The sequence below is a fragment of the Trachinotus anak genome, unplaced genomic scaffold (genome assembly GCF_046630095.1).
Source record: "Trachinotus anak isolate AG129_WGS33_773 ecotype Australia unplaced genomic scaffold, CSIRO_AGI_Tana_v1 ptg000011l, whole genome shotgun sequence".
Taxonomy (NCBI): domain Eukaryota; kingdom Metazoa; phylum Chordata; class Actinopteri; order Carangiformes; family Carangidae; genus Trachinotus; species Trachinotus anak.
In genome coordinates, this window is record NW_027273862.1 from 12,108,616 (window position 1) to 12,133,042 (window position 24,427).

General features: G+C 39.4%; 3 protein-coding genes and 1 long non-coding RNA gene across 6 annotated transcripts in view; 2 read left to right on the plus strand and 2 right to left on the minus strand.

Annotated features, from left to right (window-relative positions):
• Positions 1-362, plus strand: part of LOC139627385 (uncharacterized) — a 2,383-nt gene extending 2,021 nt beyond the window's left edge. Inside the window, exon 4 of the long non-coding RNA XR_011692564.1 lies at positions 53-362. This is a non-coding gene — a long non-coding RNA (uncharacterized lncRNA). The remainder of the gene's footprint in view (positions 1-52) is intronic.
• Positions 1-4,820, minus strand: part of tfb2m (transcription factor B2, mitochondrial) — a 6,529-nt gene extending 1,709 nt beyond the window's left edge. The window contains exons 1-8 of one of the 3 annotated variants that reach the window (XM_071488099.1): positions 4,462-4,820; positions 3,497-3,859; positions 2,429-2,612; positions 2,097-2,188; positions 1,283-1,436; positions 730-878; positions 357-446; positions 42-101 (exon numbers count right to left, since the gene is read on the minus strand). In XM_071488099.1, the coding sequence (XP_071344200.1) occupies positions 42-101; positions 357-446; positions 730-878; positions 1,283-1,436; positions 2,097-2,188; positions 2,429-2,612; positions 3,497-3,784 (1,017 nt within the window). In that variant the 5' untranslated portion in view covers positions 3,785-3,859; positions 4,462-4,820. Of the gene's footprint in view, positions 1-41; positions 102-356; positions 447-729; positions 879-1,282; positions 1,437-2,096; positions 2,189-2,428; positions 2,613-3,496; positions 3,860-4,457 lie in introns of all 3 variants that reach the window. The other 2 variants (XM_071488100.1, XM_071488097.1) reach the window with 2 other exon arrangements.
• Positions 4,643-14,073, plus strand: LOC139627383 (saccharopine dehydrogenase-like oxidoreductase). Its single transcript, XM_071488096.1, has 13 exons — positions 4,643-4,745; positions 4,920-5,174; positions 7,236-7,348; positions 8,525-8,605; positions 9,614-9,743; positions 9,913-9,962; positions 10,199-10,329; positions 11,192-11,309; positions 11,658-11,777; positions 11,914-11,970; positions 12,105-12,216; positions 12,421-12,502; positions 12,758-14,073. Exons 1-13 carry the CDS (start codon positions 4,730-4,732, stop codon positions 12,846-12,848), a joined length of 1,356 nt encoding a protein of 451 aa, XP_071344197.1. The 5' UTR covers positions 4,643-4,729; the 3' UTR covers positions 12,849-14,073.
• Positions 14,074-15,265: 1,192 nt separating this feature from the next.
• gcfc2 (GC-rich sequence DNA-binding factor 2) lies at positions 15,266-24,207 on the minus strand. Its single transcript, XM_071488142.1, has 18 exons — positions 23,833-24,207; positions 23,124-23,225; positions 22,344-22,532; positions 21,907-22,155; positions 21,413-21,513; positions 21,024-21,166; positions 20,599-20,782; positions 20,045-20,168; positions 19,678-19,723; positions 19,354-19,451; positions 18,815-19,014; positions 18,561-18,705; positions 17,763-17,884; positions 17,403-17,479; positions 17,059-17,125; positions 16,804-16,950; positions 16,517-16,653; positions 15,266-15,607 (listed from the first exon to the last, which is right to left on the minus strand). Exons 1-18 carry the CDS (start codon positions 24,119-24,121, stop codon positions 15,475-15,477), a joined length of 2,553 nt encoding a protein of 850 aa, XP_071344243.1. The 5' UTR covers positions 24,122-24,207; the 3' UTR covers positions 15,266-15,474.
• Between the last annotated feature and the right edge of the window lie 220 nt (positions 24,208-24,427).

The window sequence follows — 24,427 nt, forward strand, 5'->3', positions numbered from 1 at the left end:
CAAGTGTACATAGCTATTAATGAGTCTGTTCTTTTCCTTACTTTGCCTTTAGAACCAGGTACACTCTGTCTTGGAGACATCACAAATGACTCCCAAGGCTCCTGCAAAGACACAGATAAGGAGATTGACAACTGGAAGACTCATAAAAGAACAATTATTAGTGGTATGATGCCACGCATTAGCTCCAAGGAAGTATCATAAAATGATGCTACGTAACATCCTTTTTTTATTTTTAAAAAACTGAAAAAACGTTCCTGTTTTAACTTGAAACTACAGTTTAAATGTAAACCTTTCTAATATTAATACATCTGCATAAACATCAGAATGTTATTTGCCCCCCTCCTCCAATACTGTACCTTATGCAATAGGTCGATATCACAGGCCATCTGCCAGAGGACACTGAAGGCTCTGTAGTGCATCATGTTACCTGGTTTTGAGGCCAGTTTCTGACAGAGAAATAAATGTTTAATATTTTACACAAGGATCAATGAAACTGTCAAATTATGGATTCATTTCATATACCAGACACTGGTCTTTCCTCAGTATCAACTAGTGATTGTGTTGTCTGCGTTGTTAGTAATTAAGTGTAGATCTGAGCTGACAGGATGTAGGAGGATAGTGTAACTGTCTTCATCATCTTGCAGACAAACACACACCAGGTTATGCTCTAATCAGTAGACTAACTCATACTCCTCCTTCGTTTCTACAGATAGAGGTCATTCTTTTTACCAGATATTCCTTCTCGCTCATGAAGAGGTTGAGCTCTATCCTTCCGTATCTGTAGACGGACAGCCGTTCAAACAAAGCATAAACCATCTTCAGCAGCATGCTACGCTCATTGCGCTGGGGCAGGATACCCACCACCTTCACTGGGATGTCTAGAGAAACACACACATGAATACATTACCAAAACACAAACTTCGGAGGAATGGAACACTATACAATGCACAGTGATCATTAGTTTAGTGTGTCATTGCGTAAAAGCCACATACCAAACCATTACACTGATTAAATTTGATGTCATTTTCCCCAAGCCATTATTGATTGTAAAAACTTCCAAAAAGTTCCAATAATCAGTTGTTTTAGGCATCTACAGTGGGGTCCAGAGTAGTTGGGATAATATTTATTGTATGAAAGAGGTAGGATTAGTTTACAGCCAGAGAGGCTCTACTAAAAGTACAAAATCCCCTTTGTGTGTATGTACATATGAAAGAGTGAATTCAGAATACTGCTTGGTGTTAGGTCTGCTGCACTGTTTGTGAGCATGTTTTTTTCCTCTCACCGTCAGTCCAGCCAGCTTCGGATATCCCTAGATCAGTGAACAGTTTGTCAGTGAACATGACAGGGGGTTTAAGGTTTCCATTGCCAATGGGATCTAGCTTAAAGTAGTCACAGTGAACCACCTCCAGCTGACCGTCAAGACGACCTTCCAGCTCCTAGAACATGAAAACATCATTTATTTGTCTCACTAATACATCGATGAAAAAAGGTGAATAGAAGAAATAACACCTGATATTTACTTTATCTGTTTCAGCCTGTTCGTTCTGCATTTACAAAAGTTCTTCTTCTGCATACTCTGGCTCATAAAGCTATCCTCTTGTCTCAATCGTGAACAGCATTTTGTGGGCGGTGTCATAATCACTCACTTATTTTCTCTCTTCCACAAACCACTCAAACAGCTGATCTACAGCGTAATACAGTGCCCTGCGTAGCACAGCACCTTACATTTAAAAGACATAATAGTGCCCTGCATAGGTGCACATATGCGTAGGAATAAAGTCGGTCAACAGTTCCCAAAATGTAGTGCTGAAGAAAGGGGTTTAACAGATATTGGCTTTTTTCGGTGGGCATTTTTTAAAAGGGGCTATAGCACGTTTTTGTGACTGTCCCTGTCCACAGTAGCACATCTCACAGCTTCTGTGCCGGTACTCCTGGTTGCTCCTGCTACTCTCCAAACTTGGAGCTTGCCAATCCAAATCTACCGCAGGTAATATACTGACTACAGTTAAGTACCTCACACAACACCATGTCAAATACCTTTAAAATTAATATAAGGTTACAAAATGTTGTTCGATTCTTGGAGATGTTTGTGTTACCTGTAGATCGTTTAGGAAGGACCTGTCCCCTTCAAGAGCCACAATCCTCTGAGCTCCAGCATTTAGCAGTGTCCTGGTCAACACCCCAGGACCTAACAAAGACAGACAAGAACATATCAATTTTTTTGTTTCAATGACAAAAGTAATATATTGTGCACAAAATCATCAAAAATCAAAACATATTTATCTCCATGGCACCGCATTCATAAAAAATGTTTAGTTCGTCAAATTATATGAAAGTTGCACACCAAATGCATTTGCAGAAGAACAAAACTTTCTACATCAAGTCCACCTCTGTGTTTCACTGATGTAAACACTGTATAAATACATACCTGGGTTACATTCAAAGATGACAGATTTAGCATCCTCAGGTCCTAGATGCTGTGTTACCAGTTTAGCCAGGTCTGGGTCAACTATGAAGTGTCTGAATTTTTTGCAGGCCTGAGCACGGCGTACATTCTCCTCTACCTCCCCAAGGTCCAGAAAGTCATACTGACACAGTGGACGACACTGGGCCTGGAGAAAGTCATAAATGCATATAGAGTTTGAAAACAATCAACAACAAGTGAAAAAAACTTGTGTGTGTGTGTGGGGGAGGGGGGCTTTGGGCCAGGTGCTAGGTCAGAGCACATTTGTGTGTTGTGCACCTCAATAATCAAGGGAAAAACAGCTGAATAAGGCACAATATCAAAGCATGTTGGTGAAAAGAACTGACTACAAAGTAGCCTCAAGACATACTGGCTGTTTTACATCACCCAAGTAGCCTATAAAACCCTTTTATCACTGCAACATACTGAAATAACCTGAACATGAGTGAGTATTTGGAGGATCATGAACCATATCTGATACAACCTTGTGTCACCATCAGGCCTCAAAGGTTTTCTGATCAAGGTTTGTTGATTTTTTTCTCACTCCAGACTCACAGGTGACTGTTGCCTTTCAGGTCTTGCTTCCTAAACTTTGTACCTCTCTTCTGTCAGACTTCAGGTCTGTAAACATCTTTAAAAAGACCCATCTTTTAAAACTTGCCTTTAAATAGATTTCCTTTTATCTATTTCTATACTGCCTCTCCATTAGTTTTGTCTTTCTTTTATCTTTTATTTTGAAACACTTTCTGAAATCTGATCTAGAGAGGTGCTCTGTAAATACATTTGACTTTCTGATTTACTAAAATATGTGAAAACATTTCATATAAATACCACATTTTTTGCCAATACTACAAAATTCCTTAAATGCTGAACTTTTCTCATAATTTTAAACCCTATTAATAAGTAGAGGAAAAAAGTACAGAAGCAAAAGACATCAGCATACCTATAGCCGACAGGTTATGTATTTCATTAGTTTTACACAAGTACAAGATTAGTGTCTCAAATAAAGTAAAGCCAAAGATAACTGCCTACCTGTACAGCCACAGCAGACAGGTTCCTGTGTGCGAGTGCTGCAGAGGGGGAAGTCCTCTCTGTGCGGGGCTGCTGTGAACTCGGACCAAGTGTGGGCCGACCAGGACCCGAAGAGAGAGAGTCCAGGCTGTAAGCCCTTCTATGAAGCACAGGAGCTCCAGGAACACGGAGGCAAGAGGGACCCACAGGGGCCAACACTGCCTTGCGCAAACAGGATCTACTTCTGATGGTCTGGCAGCAAGCAGAGTGCATCACCAGCTCCACCACTCTACAGATCTGGATGGACATGTTGAGCTAGTGGATGTATAACTACAGAGGGGAAGGGCGGAGGGAGATTTAAAGACCTCTCAAAGACGTCACTGCCTAGAGGGAATGGGGAGGAAAAGGTATAAGGGATGTTACGTTTAACGACAATCTGCTTTGACAAACAGCAACATACATTTTAGAGACATTAATTTACATTTAAACATGTTCCATCATTCCTAAAACACACTTTGGTAAATGGTGCGAATACTTTCTCAAAAACTGTTCTAACACCTAGTTGAGTGTTAAACCCTCTTATTTAAAGCGTCAATAAGATGGCTAACATCTAAAAAATAATCGACCGTTCTCTTATTAAGATTGAACTAATGCTGTAAACAAAAACCTCCGTAACAACGTTGTGTCACAGTGAGAACAGTCTGCTCTGTTAACACGTGGGCAGGTAAACTTCTCCTCTGTAACATTTGCTATCTTAACTCTGTCGGCCTCGGCGGAGAGGTATTCACTGTCCTTCACCCTGTAAGGTCACAGACTTTGGTCCTTGACCAGAGAAGCACAAAATAACAATGCTAACATGAAAGTGGTAAACAATTTGAAGGGGCTGTTAATAATATCGCTGGTTAGCCGTGCGCTAACGCCACTCAAAGCTACGGTTCAAAATGCATTTAATGTTGTTCCAGCGGAGAAAACGCATACGTACCCACATGCAGAGTATCTTGTATATCCCAATCTTACGACAGAAGAGATTTTAGACAGGCTCTCTGTGATCGGTTGGCCGGTACAGCTCCGTGACATTGAGCTCTGCTCATCCTGACCCCCAGCCACTTGTTTTTGCAACGCTTGACTCGTGGTGTTGCAGGCGCATCTGATTGTCGTCATCGACAGGCGAGGACCAATCAGAAACTTGAGGAAGTAGTTGTGCTAACAGCCGAATGATAAAAAAAATAAATAAACAAAATGTGGAAATAGGACATGCATTACCATAAAGGTAGAAGTTGCTCAGTAATTACACACTTCACACAACGCATTTTCTACACGCAGAATTGTTTCGGTAGCTTAAAAACTATAGCTGCTGTTAATCTCTGTTAGCATATTAGCATGACGTTGCTAGGGAAGTACAGAGAGCAGAGGCGTTAAAACCGGTCTGGTCCTCCCCCGTCAGTCAGTCAGACCGAGTCCAGCAAGGAGTTGAGCCACCCCAGCCTGCCTCCTGTCACTATGGCGCATGTTGAGACATCCTCCAGCAGGCCGTACCACCTGGTTATCTTCGGGGCCTCTGGCTTCACTGGGCAGTTTGTGGTGGAGGAGGTGGCCCGGACTGTGTCTGAGGGTCCGAAGGGGAACCTGAAGTGGGCCGTGGCGGGCAGGAGCAAGCAGAAGCTGGAAAAAGTTGTGGAGCAGGCCGCCGGAGTCCTCAGTATGTACCCGAACAGTTCCAGTATATGTGCATGTTGCAGCAGGGATAGCTTTTTAATTCATTTGTTTAGCAGGGATAACCTCGACTGTAGGGGTGTGTATCTGATTAACTGATTTTCCAAGAATACTTGGGTTTTTTGCGGCAAAGAGAAATTGCTTAGCTCACGATGACAAATCTATCAAAGTTTGACCAGCTGATAATGATAAGTTTGACATGACTTTGACCCTAAACTTTGACTGAACTCCAACGTATAAGCGAGGTTGCAACAGAAAGTTAACAATTTTATGTAAATTATAATAACAACAACAACAGTAATAATAATAATGATAATAACCATTATTATTATTAATATTACAGGCCCAATCTAATAATTACATAAATTAATCATAATTATCAATCAACCATTTGCTCCGTTGAATGTTACAAACTATGAATCAGCGGGGAGTTATGTCTTCATTTCGTTACTTGGTCTAACTAGCTAGTTTAAAAAAACAAAAAAATAATTAAATTATAATGTATTTATAGAGTTTGTACTGTAGAAATAAAGTCTTAGCTTTGCTGAAACTGTGAGCAGAAAATGGTTGATATTTTTGCTTGTAACTGTAAATGATTAATCATTCTGACTGTTAGCAAGGATATTTTCAGATGATCAGCTTTGTTTCAACAGTAATAACAGTAGGATTGATTGTTAATTTATTTTAACGATGAATTGATTCATTTATCAATTTAATGGCAGAAGGGGAAGAAAAACACCCAGAGTCATTGGGGACAAGATGGTGAGAACAAAAGTAGAGGTATAATAAATAATTCACCTGAATGCAAATGTATATGGTGGTATGTAACAAATATTAACTTTGCCAGTGTGCCAGTAATTTTCCAGGTTGATGGTTTGTATCCATGCAACACTCTAAACATGGAAAAGTAAGTCCATCACCAGATCAAAACCAGGGAGCTATTCTGCTGTCAGGATAATGTGGGTTTCCAAAGGATTAGATAGTCATTCTGTTGTCCCCTCCTTTTTGGCTTGCTCTTCAGGGAGTGTACAACAGCTGATGGAACATACAGTCCCTGTCCATGACAGCACACACACAGCCTTACAAGTCAGCTAGTCCAGTCAGTCAGTGGGCACCGAAGACTGCAGTTTGTCTCTTTAAACTGAAACCTGTCTATTCCCACAAGCCCCAGACAGTCACAGTGGCATATTTAAAAACAGCCTCTATTGGTTTGGCAAATTCGTTCCTTTTTAGGCCACTTACAGTATGTCTAACAGATCAAGTATCTGTAAAAAGTTATCTGTGTTCCTGTATTATATCACGTGTTTTTTCCTATTCTCTCCTCACATATTTTCATGCAATATTAACAATAATGACCATAATGATAAACTTCATTTATAGAGCCATTTTCATACAAGAGAATAATACAACAATAAAATACTACAATAAACAAAAAAAGAAAAAGAAAAAAGAAATTACACACATATATTATACCTGGTAACTCTCTGGTGTTCTTTTAGACTGTTCCAATGGCAATATTACATGCCTGTGTAAATAGTTTTGTGTTGCTCATTCGGTAAGGCAAATCTCTTAGGCTTTATCTGATGACATCTCATACCCTACTATATATTCTCACTGTGCAATATCAGTCCTGTTTATTCTTTGACCCTATATTGTTTTATGTCCAGTTTTGAGGCCGGCTGTATTCTATTGCCGAATCTATTCAAATACATCAATAGATTTTCAGGGGACATTTTCTTATTGTGATTAAAGCAAAACAGCTGAGGGAGAGTTAAGTTAAGGAGAGTTAACTGCTTTCCATTTCAAGTGTATAAGTGTAATGATAGTGACATAATAGGTAACACTGCTTAACTGACTGCCAGACAGTGAAATTAAATGCAGCCAATATAGCGTCATGAATATTTTTAATAAGGTGTACTATAAATACTGATGTCTCAGAATTGGATGGCAAACTTTTCAGATTGAAATATACTACAGCATCTGTCCTTACAAAATGTGTGTCCATGTGTTTGTGTGCGTGTGTGTGTGCATGTACGTGTGTGTGCAGGTAAACCAGAGCTAAGAGCAGAGGTGGACATCATCGTGGCAGATGTAGGGGAACCAGACTCCCTGGCAGCCATGTGCAAACAGGCTGTGATTGTTCTCAACTGTGTGGGGCCTGTAAGTAGAGAGTTCCACAGGGATCTTTGTGCCTGCATTTATTTTTCTTTAAAACTTTCTACTTCGCATGACACAAACTAGTTTTTCCTCACATTGTCTCACAACACTGTCATGTTGGCATCTTCCTCTGCCATCAGTGTAGCTCAACTTATCACCATCTTTCTCTGCCTCGCTCGTCCTCTGTCTTTCTCTTTTCTCTCTATCTCACACACACAAACACACACACGCGCAGTGGCCTTCATTTACACAATGAAGGCCACTGACTTACAGCACACAATAAGTCTCATTGTCTTGAAGTCAGGATAGAGAGTAGGCTTCCAGCTCCACTGCTTCACGTCCTGTGCATCATTCAGGTTCTTGTTTCAAACCAAATTCCTCCACTACAGTAGCCACTTGTCTTACATAGTATTATAAGGAAAAGAAGGTTTTAGTCAGAAAAAATATACCTTGCACTGCAAATAGATCTTTGTAGCATAACTTGAGTTAACCTTCAACAATTAATAATAATAATAAGAAGAAGAAGAATAATAAGAAGAAGGAGAATATATAAATTTTTTGGCATGTTGCTTTTATTTGACAGTTGACAGACTAGAGACAGGAAATGAGGGCAGAGAGAGAAGATTATAACATACAACAAGGACCCCCAGAACAGGAATTGAACCTTGGACGTTGCAGTTATGTCGTATGTGCCGTAACTGTTATGCCACCAGACAACCTAAGATTGCTTCTAAAAGACACAAACAGATGATCAACTTATAGTAATCCAATGATTGGTATTCCTTACATGTATAATGCACATGACAGCACAGTAAACAAGGTAAATAGAATTTGCAGCTGCATGATGCACCATTAAACACTTTTGCCGTGTTTCTATGTGTAAATGTAGTTAAGGATCATGTCTTGTTGCTGCACTAGTAACATTTTGGCGCCTGTGTGGAGCGTGACAGGATCTAGACGGATAAAACAAGCATGGACACTGTCAGGTGAAAATGAATGGCTGTATTGAAAGAGATGAGTGTTTGTCTATATTCTTTCCAGACAACCACAGGGATTTAGCAGCAACCAGGACGATAGTTAATGGGGAACTGGCCATCGACCAGAGTCAGAGAGAAAGAGTATAAAAAGTATATCAGAATATGTATTAATTTGTGTGTGTCTGTGTGTGGCTGTCTATAGTACAGATTCTATGGTGAGCCAGTGGTCAAAGCCTGTGTGGAGAATGGAGCCCACCATATTGACATCTGTGGAGAGCCTCAGGTATGTATAGTACTAGATTTCTGTATTATAATGTATGCATGTGTATTTGTTTATCCTTGCCCTTTCATTTGGTTTGACCTAAATACTGTGCCCAACTCAAACAACTGAAGCTCTGAACTCAAACGTGTATTTTTTAGGCTTGAGCAACATAGATAAATTGTGCTGAAATTACTGACTTCCCTACACTATTCCTTTTGCATAACATTTCCTGCATGCTGTCACTGGACATTACATGGACATTAGTGAGTTTGTTAACCATGAGCTGAGGGAAAGTCTGAGTTTTATGTCCCAGAAACTGAGATCACTTTAATTGTTACTATGGTTACTTAGTCTGTGAACCTTGTTGCCTCCTATTGCCAAGCCTGAAGGAGCCAATTTCCTTCATATAGTCAATATCAAAGCACATATAGGAGGGCATCAGTTTGCATAAGTTCAACTTGGGAGATGTTGCCTCTTTTAAGATCAGTGGCTGTAAGGACAGAGACAGTGATCTCTGTTTTAAAAAGATAAATGTGCATTAATGGCACTCAGTATTTCTAACCCCACTAAATTAAAATGGAGGCTCTTATCTTTATTTGCCTGTTGCCATGGTCAGTCATAGTATTGAAGCTCCACTGATGATGGCTTATTTTGTTCACTACACATTTGTCTTTCTCAAAGTGAGCATAGTCAAAGTTGACTGAACTAAATCTGATCGGCTGCTCTGGAGCCAGATCTCAGGGTTTGTCAACTCAGAGTTCGGGGTTAGTTAGATCCAGAGGAACAGGCTCCAGATGTCCGAGTGTTGGGCTTGGCTGTTGTTTGTGTTTGGATTAAATGGGAGACGTGCTGACTTTCATGCTGTAGCCTGTTAGACAAAATTATCTCTCACTTGGCTGCATGACAGCTGTTTTCCCTCACTGTCATATGCCCATGTGTGTTATGAGCATGTCTCTATTACTATTTCAGTAAATAGTAGTAATCTTATAACAAATGTGTGTGTGTGTGTTTCTGTGTGGCTGTTTACAGTTTCTGGAGGGAATGCAGTTGAACTACAGCAGCCAGGCAGCTGAGAAAGGTGTGTACATCATCGGGAGCTGTGGATTCGACTCCATACCTGCAGACATGGGAGTGCTCTTCACCAGGGACCAGTTCAGGGGTAGGCACATGTTGAAATGTCCACAAACACATTCAGCATACAGTGACATTCACCCCACAACATTAATATGCAGCGGTCCATTCACTCTCTTTCTGTCGTTTTAATAAAATTATTCATTGTTGTATTAGCCTCTGCTAAATATGGAGCATGTGCGTGTGTTTATCCGCAGGTACGCTGACCGCAGTGGAGAGCTTCCTGACTATCAGCTCAGGACCTGATGTATGTAACTACATTTCCCATGATTCCGCACAGTTGACCAGCTTGTTGTTGATCCTTGATCACCCATTTTCCCTTCACCCCTCCTCTGCCCCATTTCTGTACACTCATTTCTTATACTTCTGTGGCATCACATATTTTTCTCCTTTTCTCAAATTCATCTTGTTTTTCCTTTGTCCTTTTTCATGTGATCCATTATTTCTCCTTTGTATGTGTGTTATTCTGTCTGTCTCTATCAGGGCGGATGTATCCATGATGGCACGTGGCAGTCCGCCATCTACGGTTTTGCTGACAGCCAGAAGCTCCAGAGTCTCAGGAGGAAGTTTAATCACAAACCTCTGCCTACTGTTGGCTCTAAGCTTAAACGCAGGTATGTAGATTAGTAATGCCTTTTTGCTTTTTTCAAAAGAAATCAAATCCTTTACTTTTCCTGAAAGGCACTTAACAGAGACACTTTGCCAAGTTCATAATAAATTCTATATTGTAGGCTATTAGGCTTTGAAATGTGTAGGCTAATCTGCACATTTCAACATCTTTGGTTTAAATGTACAGTTTGTCATTACTGAAGACTAACACACCTCTGGCAGGGAGTATGTCTTCAAACTGTTATCAGTTTGTAGCGTTTTCTGGCATCTTGTCAGACTGCATGTCTGACAGCAAGCTATCATTAAAACCATATCTGGCAGCAGCAATACATTATGTTTGTCTAAGCAGTGATATTGCATAACTGTCACTGAGAAGTGGCTTAATTTTAATCTGGTGATTGATGGGGCAGATAAAGATACTGATATTTGAGAGTAAAAAAAAATCCAAAAGCTATCTTTATATATTTTTGACCTACATACTATAATTAATATTCTTTACTAGGATTTAAAAAATTTGGTTATTAGTTCATATGTATTGAGCAGGACATTTTTTCAGTTTAAAAATTAACTTGTCAGTGCCCTCTGGTGGAAAAAACTATGTGATGGTGACACTGTTTCTAAATGATCTCAAAGTAGCTTTAGCATTTAAGTTACAATTTCCTGTTACTAATCAGGTGATACGTACACTGATACAATATACCAGTATGTGTGTAAGATGGCAACAACAGATATTACTGTTCTGATGGTTTATCTGTTTGGCTCTAAATTTTAGGCAGCCTGATCGACCAGTGCATAATCCTGTTAGCACATTTGGACAACTTTGTGTTTTCTCAGCATGTTTTTCTGTGTATGTCTGTGCATTTGCAGGGGAGCACTGTTCTTCAGTAATGAGATCCAGCAGTATACGGTGCCATTCATGGGCTCTGATCCCTCTGTTGTGAAGAGAACTCAGCGCTTTGTAGCAGAGGAACATCAGGCCACACCAGTCAGTCTTTTTTCCCCTGGCTTTTCTTTCTTCACATCCAGTGTCTTCTTTATTCACACTTTTCCACTAACAATTCTTAGGGTGTTCTTGTGGAGAAGAATCTTAGAGAACCTTGTGTGTCTTTAGTTTTAATAACAATTGTAGGTTTTTGGACAAAGCTTATCTTTTTTTATTTTTTTATTTTTTACAAGTTTATATGGAAAACAAACTTCCACCATCACAGTGTGCGAGAACACTACCTCAACAGCCTTCTTTCAGATTAAGATAGCACCAACAAAATGCAGCATGAATATAACTGCCGCAGCTAAGTTTCTAGAGTATTAAATAATCTGTTTTTGTTAACCCTAGGTTCAGTATGGAGCGTATGCAGGAATAGGAGGCATTGGCAACATTATCAAGATGATGTTTGCTGGCATGATGTTCTGGTTCTTGGTCAAGTTCAGTTTTGGACGCAATCTGCTCATCAAGGTAAAACATACAGTGACATAATACAATTTACATTTCACAAATGACTGTGACTGAATATTCTACCTATTAGAAATTATAGTATAAATACTGTGTGCTGGGAAGTATGTTGGTGCTCATGTATGTCACACCTTCTCAGCACCCAGAGTTCTTCTCCTTTGGACTCTTCTCTAAAGCCGGACCAACTAGAAAGCAGGTAAAGTGTTGACAGCATGGAAAATTAGGGGCTTAGACACTCAGTTGATGCACAGCACCAGTTCTTAGTTCAAATAGTTCAGCATGCTAATAAGAAGAGGCTCTGTTTTCTGATATGTGTCATGTGTGTATTAGATGGAAGCTTCATCCTTCCAGTTTGCCTTCTATGGAGAGGGATACACAGAGGGTGAGGACCCCTCACAGGGAAAACCTAATGGCAAGATCCGCACACTGGTTCAGGGACCAGGTAACTGGAAATTTAAAATCCTAGTGTAATTCCTTGATGTAAAACAAAGATACTTGGAAGTCCCTAGCTGATTTTTTTTATTTTATTTTAATTTTAACTCAAGGTTAAATTTGTTTGTCTACAGTTTGGTTAATGAGACCAGTCATTCAGTCTGGCCTGTTTAACACCTTGCTTGATGTGTCTAATCTAATCTATGTTATTCAGAGTGTGGATACGTGGCCACGCCCATTGCCATGGTACAGGTGGCTCTAACAATCCTCAACGAATCCACAGCCCTGCCCAAGAAGTGAGTTATCACCCCAACATCTACTTCCTGACCTAGAAATAACTTTTTCCTTTTTTTATTTTATTTGGAAGGCATTGAGTGAACATTGAGCAAATGTTGCTACAGCATTACTACTGTGCAGTGTTTTTATCATATTTATTTCATATTTTTACAGCATAATGGTTCAATATCCATGAAAACCATGAATTTCTGAGACGTGGGTATGAAATTAATTTTGGTTTAAATTCAGTTCTTATTTTTATCCTCCATTTCCAGGGGAGGAGTGTACACTCCAGGGGCTGCTTTTGCGAAAACCACGCTGATCGACCGCCTCAACAAACACGGCATCCAGTTCTCTGTCATCTAAAGTTTGTCCCCTCCCTGATGCCATACTCCAGGTTTTTCTGAGCACTTACTAAAATGCATAATAACAACTGGGAAGTTTCCATTTTTAGAAGAGAGCTGTTTAATCACAGGAGCCTTGACTAGTGATGGAGTACACCTTCAGATTAGGTTCAAACATCATTCTCTGTACTCTGTACTTGATCCTTCATTTGGTCAGAAACTTGCCAGTCTCCTTTTGGCTTGAATGTACTATTAACCCTTTGCTTGTAAGACAAACAGCACAACTGTGGCAATGTTTCCTAGACAAGGACCAGAAAAGAACAGGTGTGTGTGTGTGTGTGTGTGTAAATGGTTTAACATGGCTCTCTAATGATATCATTATTGCTAATCGAAGAATAACTGTGGCCAGCATTTGGTTCCCTCCCAGTCTCTGAACAAAATTTCTAATATCTGAAATTCTCTGACATTACTGAGCCCACAACTGGCTGATAGCTTCATAATAACATCTTCACAGGGTGACAGGGTAGAGGATTGGTAAATAGGTTGAAATCAGTGCTAAAGATGTAGTGAACAGTATTTAAAAATATTCTAAGAAAAAAAAAAAAACAACTGTCAACTGTGAGTCTAAGAAAAGCAAACTACAATCTTTAGTGTTGTCCTTGTAACACACAGTTGCTTTATGTGTACAAGGACATTAATCCCTAAGTAGCATTAATATGGTGGATGGTACATGTGTTGTTCTGGTTCAGTAGAGTGAAGCTGTCAATAGAGAATTAGAAATCTGCTGTGTGCACGTACATGCTTGTCTTTCCTGGCCTGGCCTGTTAGTTAAAAATCCTGTTTGCTTGGTTTTAGACAGATAGTAGTTGGACTATCACTAAATCATCCTGTTTTCTTCATAGTCTGTTTTTTGTAGCTGAATGTTGCAACGGCTCACATATCAAAATGGTTGCTTTTGAGCCTTGTCACAATGCATCGAGTTGTTTGTGCACAGAACAGCATGAGATACTCCATGAAACTGAACAGATCCTCTCAGCTGGTTAGTTAACAAGTGTGTTAAATGTTTGGGTTTTTTTTAATCTGAATGTTTTTGTTGCTCATATGGACTGGAATAAGGTTGATCTCAGTCCAGACTTGATTGTCATGTTTGAGCATTATGTGCACGTGACAGGCTAAGTTTTGGGTTTTGTTTTGGTGTGTTTTGCTTTGTATGAACCTCATAAATAAAGCCAATTCTGCTCATAGAAGTAAGTCTTCAGTCTTTTTTCGTACAGCTTTATGGAAAAACATCAGTAATGCACATAATTAATGTATTGTCATGTGGAGGAGGTTTTTAAGGTCAGGGGTTTTAGTTATGATTTAATTTAAAATAAAAAAGCACATCCCTTTGTCCTGTAACGCATTCCAGAAGTTTCCCCCTTAACGCAGTGACATCTTACACAGTGACACATTATAAAGTGCAGTGTAGAGTGCTCCACAATGGTTTTATTTTACAGTCCATTCAATGTTGTGTAGCCATGCTCAGAAAACCTGGGGTTTAAAATGTTGATTGTTCTGTCAACTCTCTAATAAAAGGAATAAACCTGCCCCAAATATATGAAAACAGCTAAAATCATTGCTGGACACTACCTTTAAATGTGAAGCACTGTGATTAAGTATCTGATATAAGTGTGGACATGTAGTCATTGATTTGTTGGAAAGTAGAGGTGTTCCTTTATTTTGAAAATGTTAGTGGATAAAATTATAGAGGTGAAATATAAAAATGACAAATGGGTCATTAATAGCTGTAGAATAAAAGAAAATCATTCATTAAATAATTAAAGGAAAATTCTGACTTTTTTCTTCTTGCACATTATTCTGTTAATAGACAACTTTCCTCTAAAACTGTCATTAGTCAAATCACGAACAGAGTATGTCATGACTGTTCAGTTAAGGATCAAATGCCATGTCAGGTGAGCAGAAGACAGCTCTGCCATGAGAGGAGATTTTGGAACCACAAGCTGTCAGCACACTTCAAGGATACTCCAAGATTCCCAAGTTGAAGCTATTCAAGCTGCTTCCAGAATCTGTAACCATTGTGGATATTACAGGTTCTACACCGACCTGAGGGATAACTTATAAAATCTGCACATTTCAACAGATCTCCAGAGCTTTTGGCTTCAGAAATGAATTTCCTGAGCCTGAGACTCACTTAACTGTTGTACAGCTATATGTGACCTCAAAAGCTGACCTGTTATGTTGGTTTCCATTTTGACAGCTGCTATTACCATCAACTTGTATACACAGTGAAGGAGTCTAACATCTTAGAAGAAGTAGCTCCACCATACACTTGTTTTTATGTCTAACTTCTACATAAAATTACAGGTATTAGCAAGTCACTTGTGTGTAAAGAACTTTAAACATGACAGGGAATTGATTCAAAATAAACCACAAGATATATTAACAAAATTCAAATATTTATTCATAAAATACAGTCATCTCCTGTACAAAACAGATTGCAAAATGTTCATGACTAAAAATATTGGGAATAAGAATTATTTTATCCATATAATTCCTCTTGGTTGTTTCCTTGGTTAAACAAGTATGTTGCACCATTTCTTGCCCTATACTGTACATAATTATCCACTACATTCTTCAACATTTGTTGTTCATACTGTCTCTTGGTTAGGCAGCTGGTGAGAATAGATGACATCTTCATAGTGGTATTTCTCTGCTATGGCCATGATGGAGTCATTGCACCTGATCCTACTGAGAACCAGCAGCACTTCAACCACAGCAGACCTGCAGTAGACAGGGAAACATAAGTCTGGATTAGAGAATTGCAGTTATGTTGTTATCAATGTATGAAGAAAGGTGTACGAATCTGTAAAGATATCTACTAAATAAACTAAAACATCTGTCATGTTTTGCCATTTGGAAACTTGAGAAGCTGCAGATGTCACATGATGTGGAAATTGGCAGCTAGTTTTTCTATCCAATTGCTGGTGCATCATCAACCACCAACATAAATAAAGAATTTTAATTTAAAAGACAATACAATAAAGGGATTTCTTTGGTAAATACTTGGTCAATAAAAACAAAAAAATATGAATACTACACAGGTTATATCTGTGAAAACAGAAACACAGATATTCCCTTCAGTAAACCTGACCTGTGACTCATGTGGGCAGACATCAGACTCATTACCATATACTGAGGGTTTGCTAAAATCTCCTAATCTCTTTCTGAGGCCAAAGAGAAACCACTCAAACCCAATCCAATTCTGGCTGTTTCTGGTGTTTAAGCTTCTGAAACTGAATTGTCAAAAAAAAAATTTCATTTCGTTGGCATGTAGCGTGTAGGCTGATTTTGCTGGCTGATTCCAGAAGCAGAAGAACCCACCTTCCTAATCCTACACATGTCTGTGAGATCCAGATTACTAAGTGATTATGAGATTTTCTGGATTTGCACTGAATTGTGCAAAGTGATAAAGTGGTTTAAAAAAATGTATGCTGTTTAACCAAAATTTAATTGATTCTTCCCTGGCCCACGCTCCATCCCTCCACCAAGTTTGGTGAAAATCAATCCTGCTGACATATAAACAAACTAACAAACAAAACAGACGCAAGTAAAATCATAACCTCCTTGGCAGAGTAATTATAATGTAGCATTTCCTAAAGCTTTCTTATGGAAACATGTTGTTTTTATTACCTTGTGTTTGGATCTTCAGGAGACTGTTGTTTGCAGATGGTATGAACTTTCTGAACGAGGTGGTTTTCAAAGTTCCGCAGCTGAGGCAAACAAATGTTCTCTCCTTTGAACCAAGAAAGTGGAAGACTATCTGCTATCTGGAAAGACAAACAGAGAGACAGGAAGAGAGTAGTGTGAAAAAGACCAGAGAAATTGAGGGAGAGGACCATCAATAATAAGATCATTGTCAAGACTGAACACTGGTGCATGGACACACATTCCACATTAAAAATGATAAATCAAAATACCTTTTTGCATGTTAGGACAGTATTGTTAAATTCAGTCTGGCTGCACAGAGAGGTCATCAGGTATCGGTTCAGCAGTTTGTCCAACATCAGTTCCTTCAATACAGTCTCAGGAAGCAGCAAATCCCATTTCCCCATGTTACCAAGTAGCTAATATAAAAACAAAACAACTCTGGTCAATACCATGGCAGAATTTAGCTCCCCACTTGGAAAACTGAGACAATGTAAGATGTACGAGTATTTGTTAGAGAGTAGTACTTTTATGGTCATCCAGAGCTGTTGGTCCCTGAAGTGACACTGAAGAGACAACCTGTCTTCTAGAAACCTAGACAGAAAAACAAAAAGCATAAATAATAGATGAAAAGGCCATAAACGTCATAAGGTAATTTCACACTACTTTAATTGCCCTGATTATTAAAAAATATATATCAGAGTAGGTCACTGAGCCAGAGTTTTATGTACCGGTAATCTTTGTCATAAAACAAGGAAGAACATGTATAAGAAATGATTATTATTTAATTTGATTTATTTTAATTATTTAAATAATCACTTAATGCTTAAACTGTAAAAGGCAAAAAAAAAAAAAAAAAAAAGACACTGACTTTTTGGGGTACAGAGGGATGAAGACATCTTCATCTACACAGCTCCTCAGTCTCCTGACCACAGCCTCTATGAATGCCTGCATGGGACGTAAACACACATTGAACACAAACATGTTTATCTGACATGCAAATTATTGTACATTTATTTATATATGTATTTTAGGTTAAAATTGTTTTTTTATATCACACCTTAATTGTCAGATATTTGGCATTCTAAAATCACTGTAGAACTTGGTGCTTATTGCTTGAGTGTAACTTTAAAACATTAAAAATCAGCCAAAATAGCAGTGCAGGATAGAAAAAGAAAGATTTCTGTGTTGACAAATACACATAAGCCTTATGTGTAAGTGTTGGCTTCACCTTGACCGGTTTACTCTGTTCTCCTTCAAAGATGGAATAATCCTCCTTCAGTCTGTGGCAGACATCAGAGAGACAGACTGACTGTTGGTGGGACATAGGATCCCACACCAGCTCTGCAAATGCTGAACAAAGAAAAAACATAGGCAGAGTATGATGCATCTGTAGTTTGACACATCTGTAATAGGCAACAGTAAAACAAGGCAACAGAGGTGAGGAAAGTTTGTGGAGAGACTGTTTAACGATGGTTGAATGGCAAACTAAAATCACTCAGAACTGGATGCTAGCCTGGTCGAATATGTGGAGAAGCAACCTGTTACTGGAGCATGTGGAGGAAAAGCAAGAAGCACAGAAGGCAAACACTTTGTCCTTGGAGAGAGAGGACAGAAATATGGCACATGTACTGCAACTAGTAAAAATATCTTTTTATCTCAAGGAAATCATGAACAGACTGACTACAATGAGTTAAGTAAAATTCGTGGCCTAGATTTACTGAGAGTATTGTTCAATAGTTATCTTAAAGAAAATTCAAAAGTAGCCCCTAATATTGACAAGTATTCTTTGCTTTTATAAAAATATAGTTCCAAGGCACTTGTGCTGTTATCACTGCAGCTGTAAACAACCTCCAACAATCTCTATGTGTGCTTGTTAGTTTGCATATTAACACATAAAACTTAAAAAATATTGGAAATATGGCTTATTTAGTAAAGAATGGATGGGTACATGTGTGTGAATAAGAGTGGGAAAAGTCAGAGAGCATGCCCAAGTGTGTGTGTGTGTGTGTGTGTGTGTGTGTATTACCAGTTATTTTGGGTAGGACAGTCTTTTCTATGACATTAGACAGCGTCTGTCTGTCTGTGTGCTCAAGCTCCTCATGATCGTGTCCATGACAAAAGGTCTCCACTGCTGTGAACCATGGGAGGTTTTCAAAGTCCCCACTGGCATCCTGAGACACACACATGCACTACATTAGATCCATAATATCACATTTTGTGTAATACCTGTTGTGAATGTATAACTCAGCTTCTGTGTTTGTGTGTCCAGTTTTTAATCACCTTTAGTGGGTTCCATGCCAGTAGCTGATGTCTAATGATGGGGTTCAACAACTTGGGCAGACACAGAGAGATGTAGGCATTGTGGTAAGAGTCAGAGTAAAATCTCCTCCATTCTTCAAAGCGAGACAGAATCTTTTTAACATTGCAGAAGTCGTCCTGGACGTCAGAAAACACTGCCTGGGATCTCAACAGAACATCAGCTGGAGAGGGAGCAGAGCGGGAAGGAAAGAGAATGAGACAAAATCAATAACTGGATTGCTTGATTCAGTCTGGGCATAACAAGGTAAGATTGTCTTCAGTTTTCTTCTACTTAGGTTTTGCTGAAATTTTTAACAAAGGGTGAAAGAGCAAGAGAAACTTGAAGTAAGTAGTGCACAGCAAGATTTTGCAGCCTGGCAGAATTTACTCTACCACACTTTATAGTGATAAAGCTTTACTGTTAAAATATTATTTTAATGATTTTATTCAATTATTCCAAATATAACATTTAAGCTTTCAGTTAAACAGTTGAGAGCTGAACAGATTTAATTCCTCCTTACCCATCTTCTTCTGCAGCTGCTCTTCCTCTTCTGCTGAAGGTTGTGTGTCTTCAGGAATATCAAAGTCATCCTCAGCTTTAGCAGCAGTGCCTGCCACACTGCAACACGTAAGACAAATATACAAAAATCTGTGTAACAGTACAATAGAGTACCTATTTTGTTTATATAATCTTCTGATAATTTTGTACTGGATTTTATTCAATCAAATCTGCTAATTTACTATTTCAGCAATCTTGTAGAATATATTTAATATGACATATGAAGAAGTAATAAACCAAAGAAGGAAATTTTTAATTTATCTAGAAAGATATTCTAATCACTTACCCTTGAGTTTCTGTTCCATTGGCCGAACTCTGCTCATCTGTGCTATCTGCGAGATGAAAAATCCACTTAATTTATTTAAATATTCCATCTTGTTGATCATTTTAGCTTCCACTCCCAGGGTTTCTTAAATGATTTCCAGGGTTTCACTGTAAACCTGAAGTATGATTTCAGTACTTTCTATGTCCATACCAGAGAGTTTCTGGCTTTGTCAGTGGCTTTCAAGTAACAAACCTGTTCTCTGACTTGTATCCAGAATAACACACAGGCGTAGCTTATGCTAAAACTACATATAAAACACAAAGGGAATTTTAACAGTTCATCACAAATGCCCTTGCAGACACAAGGAAACACAAATACACAAACTCACAGCTGAGCTGCTGCAGGCGGTCAGCCTGCTCTTTGACCTTCTGTCTTCTCTGAGCCAACAGTGCCTCCAACTGGTCAGACAGCACAGTGTGAAGTTCCAGTTCCAAAGAGTTGATCTCGACAATCTATCGTTCACAAAATATTGTCAGTCAGAAAATGATCACCATTTATTTTCCAGGGCGGGCTGCTGATGTTGGCCAAATATCTTCATAGATGAATAATGTAAAACTTAATGGACAGATATGATTTTCTCTTGGTTTTGCACCTTCTAAGGCTCTTCAGCATCACTTGCCTTCAGTTTGGCACTCTCTGGTGACACATTGATTGTATTTATCTTCACAAATAAGTAAAAGGTGTATCAGTTTGTCTGTGAGTTTTACACAGCAGGAAGTAAAACAAAATCACTTTATGATAACTAAAATAAGTGTATAATTATACAGGACCATGATCACACCAATATCAGCACCAGCATTTACCACCAAAACTTGAAGGCTGGTTGTCAGCCTGTCAATCACTAAAAGTCAGGTAATTTAGACAGACTAATTAATTTCTGACCTTCTCCCGCAGACACTCCGCCAGGTTGTGGACATAGAGGGTCATGCCCCGGTAAAACTTAAGCTGGCTCTCTGAGGAACTTTCCTCCAGACTCTCTGCTGAGCTTTTAGCGCTCTCAACATCCCCCTCCATCCTTCTCAGGTCTGCCTGCCGCGCTCTGTGCACCTCCTTCATGGAGTCAAGTCTAAAGGAGGAAAAAAAAAAACAAAAACTTGAGCTCCATGTGTGAGGTAAACATGTGTATGTTTGATGACAACACATGTAGTGCTAGGCACAGTAATAAAAAAAAAAGGAGACAAAAAAATGTATTAGGAAAAACTGTGTGAGCGTGTACAATGTTAGATACGTTGATCCAAAATCATTTTATCACTATTTCAAATTGTTATAGTGAGATATTAAGGCAGATATGACTAGAAGAAACTTACTGTCTAGTGATCCTCCTCTTGACCGTTGTAACACTGATGGGAGGAAGGGTCTTTGGGATTCTGACCCCTGCTGATCTCCTCTTTTGTCTTTGTCTGTCTTGCCTGCTGCCGCTGGAACTGCTGGATTCACTGCCAGACGGGCTCTGAGAAGAAGAAAATAAGAGGGTAAAGGAAATCAAAACTGCAGAATAGAGGGGATATGCTACACTGGTAGAAGGAATGAGACTACAGTATTATGTCATATGCCCAGTTGTAGATTACGTGGGACATGAGAACAATAAAGAAAGAATGTGAAAGGAAAAACACTGGGGAAAAAAGCAAAATAGTGTAAAAAGGAAAACAGAGAACAAGTAAAAACAAGACAATAAGATGTTTAATGGGCCTCCTACCTGTTCTCCTGGCCGTCTCTTCACACCCTTCCCAATTTGTGTCTCCTCCCATAGTTCCTGCTCTTCCCCATCAGTCCCTGACAGACTGCCATCACTTCCTCCTAGATTACACAAAAACATAAAAAATACTTAATATATTAATTATAATATTTCCACAGTTTGGTTAAAAGCAAGTAGAATTATTCAGGCAGGCTAATTATTATGTACTTTGTAAACAACAGACCATTTTAGTTGGCTCCTGCTGCTACTGTTGTTTGACAGCTATACTAAATCACATGCTCTTAAAAAAGGATCATAAATGCTAATTCCATGCTATGCTAGATATCACCAATACAATAATATTTGACCAATATGGCTGCTTTTTAAAGCTGTTACAAATTGGCAGCTGACCTATTTATGAATCAAAACATATATTACATTAAATAATTTATACTTTCATTCCCTCTCTTTGTCCCTTCTTTAGCCCATCTCTCCTTTCTCCCTCCTTCTCATACCAAGTTTCTCAGAAATCCTCTCTCTTATGCTCTTCAATCGTGGGGCAAACTCAATTCTTCTCTCATGGTCATCTGGCTCATCATCATCATCATCAACTTTGTCTTCTTCATCATCCCTGCTGTAGTGATCCGGAGTGCTGCCAGCGGGGCTCTGGCCACCTCTACCCAGGGGAATGAACTCTTTCTGGGCCCGAGTGGAGCGACGCTGCCTCCTGGCTGCTTGGATCTCTTCAGCATTAGGGATAACTACTGTAAGACAAATCAACAGAAATAAAAAATGAAGGAACATGCTGACAAGGACACAGGCAATATGCGCTGGGTGCACAACTGTGATATCCAACAAGTTCTTGTGCTGTGTAATAAACTTGTAACAATCACCTGTAGATTTGAAACACCTAAATGCATACTATCTCTGTGCATCCCACAAAAACACATACCTGGTTTGGCAGTAGAGCGGCTTGAGTCTGAGGCTGAGCTATCTGAGGGAGACCTGGCACCACCTTCATCACTTTCATTGTCTTCACTGTCGCTGTTGTCATCATCATGGTGAAGACCATGTGGTGAAGCCTGACTGTCATAATCTTGCCAAGGAGAACCTGATGGTGGGACACCTACACCAACTGGGGCTGGGAGAGAGGAGAGGGAGACATTTCAATGTTATCACAATTACCACATTATAATCTAGATAATTACCAAAGTAACATGATAAGATAACAACATCTGCTAATGCTTCTATCATTCATCTCCATGAATTCATAAATAAGTTTACGTCAAATTACACCACAACCAATTGGATATTATCAGAATATACACTCAGTTTCCCGCTTATTAGGTACATTGAGAGATGCTCTGATTATATCAGATACATCAAGGTTTATATCTTTATCCATACACAAACCTGAATATTGTCCCCATTGTGAAGGTAGACTTCATTGCACGACTGTTGTGTTAGACAGACTGCTTTTGTTTTAGTTGGATGTACCGAAAACACTGGCACTTTAGTGAATATATGCATCAGTAACTGTCGCATCACTAATGTGGACTGACTAAGGTTTTGGATAGATGTGTGTAGATGCAGATATTCTGCCTACCCAATGAGTTTTTTACACTCTACCCATCCAAACCTTTATTTGGTGCATGTATACTGTATGTCTGTGTAATGCTACCTCTATCATGCTAGTGTGTAAGGGTCATCAAAGACTTTAATATGCACATACCTGTGCTGTGGATGGTCTTGGCAGGTGAAGCTTCCTTCCTCCTGACTTGGAACACCACCGCTTTATCAGAGGACTTCTTCAGTTTAAATGTTGGTTCTTCGGCTGAAACAATAAGAACAAAAGCAGAGATCCATGAGGAAAAACTTGCTGCTGATACCCCATTGACCCCCAACTATCACTCTCAGTGCAGTGTTAAACCCTTTGGCCTCAAAGTTCCTATTAAGTCCAGTGCACACAACAATATACATGTAGTTATGTCTAGAAAGCCAGAAACCAACAAGTCCCATGCTGGATCAATAGACTCCAGCCACAGGTTGTCTCTGTGTCAGGTACTCTGAGATAAAATCAACTCTATGTACTGGGACAAAGGGCCCCACTACAAGACAGCCAGTAACTTAGCTGATGCAGGATCCGTCCAGGTGGATAATGAACTTAAGACGTGCAAATTCCTCGACACATTTGCAATTAATCAAATTTGGACTGCAGCGAACCTAATAGTTATAACAATTCTATAAATTCAAACCAAATTTATTCTGGCAGTATATCTATACAATCCTCATGAATACACTGTGACCCCTGACCCCTGACGGTCTCCCTCGGCAGTTCGCAGACGTTGCTTTAACGTTCGTTACCAGGTGTCGTTGACTAAACGTTTGACAAAGGTCCATCTCTGACTTCAAAACGCCACGTTTAGTTACGTATTGCTTACCTTCTTTGTCGTCAGAGAAACTCAGGACGGTAGCTGTTTTCTCGTTCCCTCCACCTTTGTCTTTCCGTCTCGCTTCTTTTTCAGCTGTCCCGTCCTCTCCGTCACTGCTGTCCGGCTTTCTTGAGCTGCAGGAGATGCCGCGGCCCTGGGCCACTTTGGACTGTTTATTTACCACAGCCGGAGCTTTCTCAGTCTGCCCTTCATCCCCGCTGTTCTTCTGCTGCTCGTCTTCGTCACTGGAGCTCTCTTTTCTCTGCCGAAAGTTCCTCCGGGGCTTTTTGTTGAACATTTCGCCCCACTCGAGGTAGAGGTAAGAGCTGTGACAGAAAACTAGGAGTAGAGCGCAGTACGTCAAGTCGGAAATTGCTTGAAGATGTCGCAAGGACAAACGTAAAACAGCCGCAATGCACCATGGGCGATGTAGTGAGTATGTAAGGGATCGTCAAATTGTATAGGAAAAAAATGAAACTTTTTACAGTCTTCAGGTTTTTTAAACAGCCAGTGCACCATGAATTAAAACATTTTACACGCAAAAGTAAATGTAATATGGGCCCTACGATGTATCCTTCATCAGGCCATCCTTATTGGGACTGCC

Coding starts and splice junctions, on each gene's coding strand:
- LOC139627383 (XM_071488096.1), top strand. Junction 8,606..9,613: donor ACATCTGTGGAGAGCCTCAG/GTATGTATAGTA, acceptor GGCTGTTTACAG/TTTCTGGAGGGAATGCAGTT. Junction 12,217..12,420: donor CACACTGGTTCAGGGACCAG/GTAACTGGAAAT, acceptor TATGTTATTCAG/AGTGTGGATACGTGGCCACG.
- gcfc2 (XM_071488142.1), bottom strand. CDS start 24,121: ATGTTCAACAAAAAGCCCCGGAGGAACTTTCGGCAGAGAAAAGAGAGC. Junction 22,533..23,123: donor CAAGACCATCCACAGCACAG/GTATGTGCATAT, acceptor CCTCTCTCCCAG/CCCCAGTTGGTGTAGGTGTC. Junction 16,951..17,058: donor AGCTCTGGATGACCATAAAA/GTACTACTCTCT, acceptor TTTTTATATTAG/CTACTTGGTAACATGGGGAA.